We start from the raw sequence: 10,133 nt of genomic DNA on the forward strand, positions 1-10,133 counted from the left end.
AGGCCAAATATTCCTCCAGCAAGGAAGCTCTTGGCAGCAGAGGATAAGCCTTGTCACTGGCTGAGTCCTGTCTCCAGGGCCCAGAGCATACACTGAGAATCAGCTTGGGATGCCCAGATGCCCAAAGGTTTTGCCACTGCCCTCTTGCTGCCATGAGATGTGAAATGAGCAGACACATGCTAGCCCTCAGGGAGGAAGATCATGCAAGAAGGAAGCATAGATCCATGTGTTTTGTCCAAACCTCATGTTCTCTTCTGATCAACCTCCAAACCCCACCAGAGCCAGGGTTAACCTGCCCAACTTTCCACAGCACTTCCCCCTGACAGAACACAGCCACAGTGAACAGCAGAGCTTCTGAAAAGCAACACCTTGTGCTGGACAGCAAGGAGAAGTGCCAAGTCCTGCCTCCAGGGAGGAACAACCCCAGGCACCAGGACATGTTGGGCTGACTGTGAGCCAGTGATCCAGGCCAGCAGAGACTGCAGCTACAGCTTCACTTCTGCTAAATCTCAGAGAAGTTTCCACTGCAGGAAAGCCCCCTCCACTCCAGAGCACCCTCTAGGCCAACAGCCATGGCACCTGGCTGACAACACACCAGAAAAGCATATTAAAACATAGTTTATTGATGTTCTTAGTTTATAAAAAATAACAAACCAAAACCCATTAGTAACAAATCCAGTCCCCAAACCTGGCACTATCTGAGACAGGCTTGTGAGGACACACCTTTAGTGCAAAGAGGAAAGTGGCAGTGAGGGCTGAGAGGGCTCTGCTCAATTCAGTTCCCACAGAACCCACCACGCCCACTGTACAGTATTGATTTGACTTGGGGCTGGTTAAGGAGGGCTGGCCGAATTCCCAAGCTCTGGTGGGAGTCCTGGGGGAGCTGAAGGCATCAGAGGGGGAACATAGGATGTCATGGCTGTGTAGAGCAGCTTTGATGCCTCATGTCAGCGACACAGGACGTGAGGGCATCAGTGACACAGGATGTGAGGGCAAGCTGAGCCAAGGGGCACTGCCTACACCTTTTCCAAACTGCTGCTGTCGTTTTTCCTGGGCTTTCCAGTGTGGAAACTAAACATGTGCACTACCCTGTGGCTGCTCCCAGCCTCAGGTGCCAGAGGTGTTGGTGGGAACTAGGGGCATATGGAGCTAGAGCTTGGCTGCACCCTCTGCAGAGTCCTGCAAGGCACAGAGGCTTCTGAGCTGGGAGCAGCCACACGGGACCTTGCAGCCGGCAGCACGCAGTCCTGGGCACTGGCAATCGTGGGAGGGATGCCCTGATCCTCAGCCCTTTATCCTCAGGCCCTTTGCAGGTCCCCTGACCCTTTGTTTCCTCCCATAGCTGGTCCTGGCACTGTTGCACCAGGCATGACCCCCAGCACTCACCTACCTCCACGTCCTATGGGGAGACAGACCCATATCTCAGCCCTCAAGAGTGAGCACAATTTTTCACTGCAATGAGCTGCCAGGGCAGAGCCTTTCCATATCTTCAGAGGGAGCTGATGTCTTGGAAGAGGGCTGCCCAAATGCCAGCCCCAGGTGCTGACCAGGTTGGCAACAGGTGAATGCAAACAGCTCCAGCCCGGCGGAAGCACTGGGATCCCACAACAAGCATACGATAGCTGGGACCACACAGGGCTGCCAGATGGGGATGGGAAGGCTGGGATGGCCTAGGCATTTGTGGGTCTCATCTCTTCCATGAAAGCACCACTGCAGGAGGCTAGTGCTCGGCTTTTCCTATGACACAAAGTCATAGGCTGTGAGAAATGTTTTCGGGGAGTTGGGATGCAGCTACATCCAGATGGGAGCAGTGTGTACATGTGGTCAGCACTGCTGGTGTGCAGGGGTTGCAGCCAGCAGAAGGGAAGGAGGAGGCAGTGGCAGGGGCTGTGAAGCAAGGTGCTGTTTCTGAAAGGCAGGAGCTAGCAATGCTGTAAACCCTCTCCAATCTCTCCATTGGCTGGTTTTGGTTGTGTCAGGACTGCAGAGTCGGAGGGCTCAGCCATGGCAATGCCACCAGCCCACCCTACCCTATGGTTAGGTCATCTTCCTGGCAATGCTGGCATAGGTGTGCTCGATCTCCTCGTCTGCAGGACAGGTGTGATTGAACTCATCACAGGCATAGGCGTTGTTGAGGTAGCGCCAGACACCTGTCATGTCCTCTGGGATTTCGAAGTCACGATACTTTTTGGCTGCAATCTAGAGGAGAGTGAAGGAGGAGGAGGCTGAAACTTCCAATACCTGGGGGGGGACTCACTCTCTGGCTTTGGCAGGGGTACTCTCTGTCCACTCCTCTTGGAGTGCTCCCCTACACTGGCCCTGGGAGCCAGTGCCATTACCTTGATGATATGCAATTTGGGCAGGAGGTTGCAATCAGCCAGAGTCAGATGGTCTCCATCCAGGAATTTCCTCTTGGAGATGGTGATGTCCTCCACACTGTCCTGGTCAATCTCCTCTGGGAGAGGAGTGTTCAGGTAGACATCCAGGCGCTGAAATTCTCGCAGCAGAGCCTTCTCAAAATCTGGGAGGATGGGAAACCAAGAGTAGTGAGTGTGTGCCCAGGGCTCCCAAGCAAGCTCTAGGCTGGGCTGGGCTGGCTGAGCCTCCCACAGGTTTTGCAGAGAGGGAAAACGCCCTCAGGGCCACATTATCGGGACACAACATTGACCCTGGCCAGTCTCTGTTCCCAGGGGACTACAGCACCCCATACTCTGCTGTTATCCCTGTGGAAGGAGCAGAGAACTGCCTTTATCCTTCCCCTCTGCCCCTCCACTTCCCAAGGGGACTTTGGAGACGCAGGCAGCAGGAACCTTTATCTGATGGCAGGATTTGCCAACAGGCAAAAGCATTTCTCCTGCTGCAGCATAGTTGACTAGAGTCCAGCAACCCACAGTCCTTACTGATATTTGCTTCTTTGCGTGGGTTCTTGATGTATGCTGAGAACTTGGCAAAGATGTCACTGCCCACATCAAAGGATTCCTTGTACTTGGGGCTCAAGTGTGGATACCTTGAAAAAGACACTTATGTCAGTGCAGGCAGGGATGGAGCAGCGATGGAGCAGGGATGCAGCAGTGTCAGTTCCTGGGCCGTAGAGCCCAGGGCTGGTACTGGAGGATGCAGGGGATATTCAGCTGGCTGTGGGAGAATCATGATGATGTGAATTACTGCAGCTGCCATCCTGTGAGCTGTCTTCTATCCTGGGTGTTTGCCAGGAGATAATCTCAGGACATATACTCCACAGTTTGGGGACACTGGTGGCAGTGGAGCCCCAGAGCAGAGCTCTGCCTGCAGGCAGTTCTGGCCCAGCCCAGAGGATGCACACAGGCTCAGAGGGGGTCTCAGGAAGCCAAAAGCTCCCATGATTTCCTCAGGAACTGTCTTCTGTTTGCTGATATGTTCCAGGTTGTGCTGCAAGGGCAGGCACATTCAAGGAGGTAGGTGATAAATGCATTTGAGCTTCCTCTTCTGCCGCAGTTGGGGGGGCTCCAGCCACATAGGGCATGGGGGAGGCTGGTTTGGAGGGCTGCCCACTCAGGGAAGACCACCCCCCAGCCACCCTATGGGCCACCTGCATTGCTGTTGTCAAGCAAGAGCATTTGCTTTCACTCACCTGAGTGCACTGAATATAAACAAGCAAAGGGGTCTCACATTCCCCTCCACCTCAACACCAGCTGCTGCACCCAGTCGCAAACCCACCATTGCCAGGGTCCCTGCAGGGACCTTCCCATGTTCCACCTCTGCCCCCAGAGTGGGAATGCAATGGCTGGTGCATTTCCTCCCATTGTTTTCCATTCCTGTTGTCCCCATGTCCTCCCTGGTGGACCCAGCCCCTCAGCATTGAAGGCCCTGCCTTGCAGAGCAGGCTCAGGGGCTGAGGGGGCATCTGCCTGCTTGGGCTGCCCTGGGGCATCTCCTGGCACCCTGCCTTGGTTTCCCAATCTGCCAAGTCATGGACAACACTGTGACAGGCCCTGAAATGGGGAAGGAGTGAGTTTGCAGTTACGTGGGTGGACCCAGGGTCTGCTCCAGGAACTCCTCAATCTTGATGAAGTCTGTTTTCAGCTCCTTGTTGAACAGCAAGAAGGGTGGGTTGGTGCCCGGCGCTAAATCTTTCAACTCTTCGGGTTTCCTGGAGCAGAGAAAACAAGCTGGCTCAGAGCCTGTAGCACCTCTGCCTCCACCAGCCCCCAAGGAAACTGGCCATGACAGAGGTGGGGGCTAGGAGGGGGCACAGAACCAGAAACATTCCCAGCTCTGCTGGCTTCAGGAAGCTGGCAAGTGCTCCCCAGCCTCTGGATCTGCCCAGTGGTGCCTTCAAGTCACCCTCACATCCAGCAGGACAGGGAGTCCCTGGGCCATGCACTTTGGCGGGTGGCCCAAGCCCGTGCTGGCCCACACTTGCACCCCAACTGGGGTGTGCAGTTTGTGGTCAACAATTGTCCCTGTGCAGTGACACACTGGCTACAGAGCAGGCAGGGGGAAAAAGTGCTGACGGGGGAACTGAGCAGGGTGTGTCTCTGGCCCAGGGTTTCAGTGCCACCTCACCTGGTCATGTCCACTGTGGTAACATTGAACTTGACGCCTTTGAGCCAGAGCACCATGAAGAGGCGCTGGCAGAAGGGGCAGTTTCCGATGTTTTCTCCATCCAGACCAGCCTGCCAGGAAAGTAGAATAATGAGGATTTAACCTTTCCACAGACAGGATGCCTGTAGCTGAAGAGCCACTGGGCACAGCACGCTGCAGGGAGCCCTTCCCAACTCCAGAGGGGCTCAGCTGTAGGACCCACCCTGAGCCATGGCCCTGAGAGCCACTGGAAAGAACATAAGAGCATACTCAGGATGCCAGGGATTGGATCCTTCCCAGAAATGTGAGATAAAGCCAGGAGGAAGTGGAGGAGGAGGCAGGGGGAGAAGGTGATTGTTAATGGATGGGGAGGAAGGGAGGGTTCACTTGGCCAGGAGGCCAGGCTGGAGAGGGTGGGAGAAGGGAAATGATCTCATGTTTGCCAGGAAAAGAGCAGTTTGTTTTCATGTGCTGTTATGTCTGCCTCCGGTCTTGTGTGTTTTTAATGAACCCAGGCACAACGAACCCAGGCACGATGTCCCCAGGCCAAGAACCACCCTGCAGCATGCCCCAGGCTGGGCACAGGAGGGTTGTGCCAAAGAGAATTTGTGCTAGCATCCCACACAGCCTTGGGAGAAAACAGAGGTGACTGTCAGCTGCTAAAGGAACCCCTTGCAGCCCCTCTCCGTGAGCACAGCCACAGGCAGAGTGAAGCACATTTCTTTGCTATGTAGCAACTGGAAATATCCTTTGCAGAAATGACTGGAACACCTTATGAGGAGTTTGGCAAGAGGATATGGCAGGTTTCTCTGTTCATAAAAACTGGTTGAGATGTTGCTGTGAGAGGAAAGTTGTGGTGTGGTAAGAGGTAAAATGGCTCACAGGAAACTCAGCTTCTTTAAGAGAATTACCAAGGTTCCTAAGCTGCACATGAACCGTAGTGCTCCAGCTCATGTGGCCACCCTGCTCTGGCAGCGAGGAGCAGTACAGCTCATGCCAGCCCCATCACAGAGGGATGCTGTTCCCATGGAGCAGCATGTGGTGGGACATGAGCCTTAGTGGGACAGGTCTGTGCAAAGCCTTGATATCTGATAGTGAGCTGAAGTCCTGAGGCTAAGCAGCAGGGTGAGATTTAAGAGGATCTGGCAGAGTTAAGTAGCAGCAAAAACCTCCAGGGTGAGCAGCTAGATGTGGCTCCAGAGCTCATACCTCTTTTGAGACCCAAAGACAGGATGGCTGAGGAGGCAGACACCTGTGCCTGGTTCTCCTGGGTGGAGGTAGGTGCTACAAGTCACCATAGATGCCCAAAAACCTGTGGAGTCTGGAGTGCTCAGCTTCTCCAGGAAGATAACACTCATGTCAAACTCACCCTAAGGAGGACTGTAAAAGGATTAAAACAACCCCCAATACTCCCAATAGTAAGCTGGAGCAGAGGGTCTGTTTTTCCGTCATGCCAAGATCTTTTAGTCTTTCCAGAGGAAAGAAAATTACTTTTAACAAGTACTTTTTATGCTCAGCTGTCATTAAATTATGTAATGAAATCTGAGGAAGGAAATGGGAACTGAGAAACATTGATTCCCTAGGATGTGCCCAACAGTGAAGCTGAATCTACACATGAGACTGGTCAGTGTCTATTAATAGCAAATGCTCCCAGAGGGGCCTACAGCTCAGGAACATCCTGTGTCATTAATAGCAAATGGGGCTTCTTTGGAAAGCAATGAAACTGGGTCTCTGACTTCCCTTGAAGGAGCTGGAGGAAAGAGTCAGAGAACAGCCTCAAGGGCAGCCCATGGGCGAGAGTGCAGGGCGTCTCTGCTCCCCCTCCCCAGCACCTCTGACATCTATGGCCATTCTTTGGAACATCTCCAGAATCAACAGCTCAGCAAGAGTTTTGTGGCTGCCTAGCATGAGGACCAGTGCTTTCCTCTCTGCTCTCCCTGCCAGCTGCACTCTCTTCTACTTCCCTGGCCTGGCACAAGGCTGGGAATGAGAGGAGTTAATTTGTCCTGTTGTCCCCCCAGGAGCTGTTGTGCTGAGCCATGGCAGCACATAACTCTGGTGGAGCTGTATCGGGACAATGGTGAGGGGAGCGTTGCCCCTCACTCGGGCTGCTCTGGGCATAGACTCTGATCACCTGCTTCAGGTTTTTCATGCTTGTCTGGTAGATCCAGTCCCTGAGCTGTCCAAGCTGGACTTCCCCCTTATCTTTAAAAATAGAGAGGTGGGGAATTTTGGACTAAAGTGAAAAGAATATCAGGATGGCCTTTGCAGGGAGAAAGAATCAGGCCCCTACCAGGATGCTCACAGACAAAATCTTTATCTGGAGGAATTGGAGGGGAACTCCACCAGCGCCAGGGCACTGCTGGGGGAGCATCAGGCTCTGGAAGGGCCTTGCTGGCAACCAGTGGTGGTGGGGTGAGCCTCAGGGAGCCAGAAGCCCTAAGGGGAGACTTGCAGCCATGTGCCCTCCCTTCCTGGCAAACGCAGAGCAGCACAGAATGGGGGCAGCCATTGCTCTTAACTTCCTTCCCCGAAGTGCCTCTGCTGCTCCTCCCGCTGCAGCAGGAACTGGGGTGGGGGCACAGACTGACAATCCTCAATCATTTGCCCTCAGATGATAGATAAACCCAGTGTGGACTAGCACAGAATCTCTAGGAGAGTTGCAGGCTTTTAGCCCCAACTTTCTGAGGCATCACTAGGCTGCACAGGGTATTGAAACCCCAAAGCTACCGGCAGTTCCTGTGGTTTCCCCGTGGTGAAACAACCTCAAATGCAGTGGGGCCAGCTTGAGGCACTGCTAAATATTCAGTCCCCCTGGGACCTGCCACAGCTCCTACAGCCACCCTGAGAGCCAGGAAGCAGCTAAATGCCTGGTGGAGCTGCAGAGCAGAGCCTGCTCCCAGGCGGGGAGACCCTCGCAGCAGGCAAGAGGATACCCTTGCCAGGGATGTGGCAAGGTGAGAAACTGCCAGCCCCTTGGGAACCACCCACCCCAACCTCAGGGAAAAGCAGGAGTTGCTCTGAGTCCTGTCCATCCTTACCACGGTAACTCCAGCATTTGACAAAGTGAAAGTCAGGCAGGGTGCCATGCCATGCCATGCCATGCCATGCCATGCCATGCCATGCCATGCCATGCCATGCCATGCCATGCCATGCCATGCCATGCCATGCCATGCCATGCCATGCTGTACCAGTAGGCACTTGTGGGAGCACTAGCTTCCCCCATGATTTATAGCTGTCACTGCTCACAGCAACAGCTGTGTCTGTGGTGTTCCCAGCCTGGGGAGGTGCTGATGGCACAGGAAGGTGCCTGCCAGCAGCTAGAGCCACCATGTCTTTGGTAAAGCTGGGTCCTGAGTGCTGGGAAGGGGAGGCACAGCATCAACTTTTCTGTGCACAAACAAGCCAGAACGGTTTTTTCACGCTAAATTACAACACAGGGGAAGTCCTGACAATGCTGCTGGTTTTCTGTTTCACTTCCCTATGAAAATCCCCTAGAACGTGCTGCTGCCATTACAGTCACCTAATGTATTTTCTTTTTCAGCCATCCCAGGGAGACTTGTTAAGCAGAGAATTCAAGACTCAGATTACTTTTACCAGGAGAACACTTGTCTGAATTCTCCTTAGCCAAGCTCAGTGTCCAGCAAGAAGTGCTGTGCGTACAATTTTGGCAAGGGGATGAGAGAGATCTCTCTGGGGAAGGCTCAGGTAATCCTTTCTAGCAAGTATGTCTAACTGCCACCCAAGGAAGGCACCATTCAGTGCCTAGAACTGTTAGGTGCCTGTGCCAGGGAAGCCAGTGCCTCTGACCCAGTCATTTTGGGCACTGAACTGCCCCAGGAGGGGGGAGATGAAGCCCATGGATCTGAGTGGCTACAGAGAAACCACCCTTAAAACCTCCATGAGGTGGCACAGAGGGGCATTGCCGCCTAGTCATTGTCACTTGACAGCATGTCCCAGGGCTCCCCTGGCATTGCTGTGGACAAACACAGTTACCAGCCACCAGCTTTGGCTCCTCTCTTTTTGCACCACCCATGGCTGCTGAAGATATTTTGAACTTGAGTGTTAAAATATTGCAAGGAAAGGATTCAGAAAATTGCTTAACAGGGGAAAAAACAGAAACCATTTCCAGCAAATACCCCTCTGTGATGCCACCCCATTTCGCCCACACGTGGACTCCTGCACCAGTTCCCCAAGCCATCCATGCTCATTTCATAACCCTGCTCTCAGAAGAAGCTGAAGTGGCTGCTCCCAGCCCTCCTGCTTGCTGTTTCCAGGCTGGGGCTTGTCTTATGTGGGTTTTGACAGGCATGCATGTTCCCACTCCTTCATCATGCTGCTGCCAGCAGTGCCACTTCTCCAGGGTGCACAGCCATCACAAGACCAGGGCATGTTTCAGAATGCTGGGTGTGACACCCCACAGTCCCCACACCACCGCGTGGTCCCCCAATTTGGGCAACTGTTTAGCCAGTCTTTGTGGCGAGTGACACTGAAATTGGCAACCATCTCCATCCTCACAATACATGAAGACACCCAATGAAGTTCCACCACATGCACCCAGCTGGATCTTGGTGAGGGTGAGCCAAAGAGCCACTGCCCCCCGCCCCTGCAGACCCACCTTCACAAACAGCTCGATCTCAGGCTCCTTGGTGGTGTGCTGCTGACTGTCCATCCCAGCAGGGTGGGGAGGGACCACGGGCCGCACACTCTAGTGGTGAGTCAATCTGTCCCCTGCAGAGCTCTGATGGGGGAAGGCTTTCAGAGGACTGATGGCTTGGGCCTCTTGGCTGCTCTTACTCCGCAGAGGGCTGGAGCTCACACTTTCCTTCCTTTTGAAGAAGGGAGGAGCAATGGGGTGTGCTCTGGGACCGCCAGCAAGGGGAGGAAGCTGCAGGGCCTCTCAGATGTGACTCAGCACGGGTCTATCTGGTCACATTCAGAGTCTATCACACCCAACCAGGCGCTCCTCCAGTGCCTCCAAGCAGTGGGCTGCCATTCCCAGCAGCTCTGGTGTCCACAGCACTGCTGCTATCTCTTTCCAGCTGGGAGCAGGGGTTTATAGAGGAAGTGTCTTGCCTGTTGCTCCTCCTGCTGTTCCAGTCTTGGCTCTTTGCCACTCTCCCACCCTCATGCTAGTGTCCAGTGCCCCAGGGCTTCCTTATCAATTTGGGGTGAACCTGGCTGACCTTTTCGCTGCCTCCTGTGGCTGTATTATGACAGGCAGACACCCAGAGGAAGGGTACAGCTCCTCTCCCAGCCCACCACCCTCCGGGGATCCTTATGTGGGCTTGTCTGAGCACCCCTTGCTGCAAGGAGCTGGGCTAAGCAGGGAAAATACTCAGGGAAGTTGAGTGGAGGAGTCTGGGCACACGTCACTGACTTTTTGAAGCAGGGGTACAGCCCTTGGGTGGGAAAGATTATGAAATTCTAAGCTAAGGCAGGAGATAAAAGATGCTGAAGCATGCCGGGGAGCAGTGGGGAACCCCAGAGTGCCCCTGGCAGCTGTGTGGTGCTTGGCAGGATGTCTTCAGGGCTGACCTTCAGCAGGGCCCCATTCCTGGAATTGGGCT

The 10,133-nt window shown here is 54.1% G+C and overlaps 1 protein-coding gene across 1 annotated transcript; it reads right to left on the minus strand.

The window, feature by feature from the left end:
• Positions 1 to 602: 602 nt before the first annotated feature.
• LOC134560589 (chloride intracellular channel protein 2-like) lies at positions 603 to 9,509 on the minus strand. Its single transcript, XM_063416757.1, has 6 exons — positions 9,182 to 9,509; positions 4,546 to 4,655; positions 4,004 to 4,129; positions 2,901 to 3,007; positions 2,340 to 2,521; positions 603 to 2,199 (listed from the first exon to the last, which is right to left on the minus strand). The coding sequence occupies exons 1-6, from the start codon at positions 9,233 to 9,235 to the stop codon at positions 2,038 to 2,040; spliced, it is 741 nt and encodes a 246-aa protein (XP_063272827.1). The 5' UTR covers positions 9,236 to 9,509; the 3' UTR covers positions 603 to 2,037.
• Between the last annotated feature and the right edge of the window lie 624 nt (positions 9,510 to 10,133).

The sequence above is a fragment of the Prinia subflava genome, chromosome 20, assembly GCF_021018805.1.
Source record: "Prinia subflava isolate CZ2003 ecotype Zambia chromosome 20, Cam_Psub_1.2, whole genome shotgun sequence".
Lineage (NCBI taxonomy): Eukaryota > Metazoa > Chordata > Aves > Passeriformes > Cisticolidae > Prinia > Prinia subflava.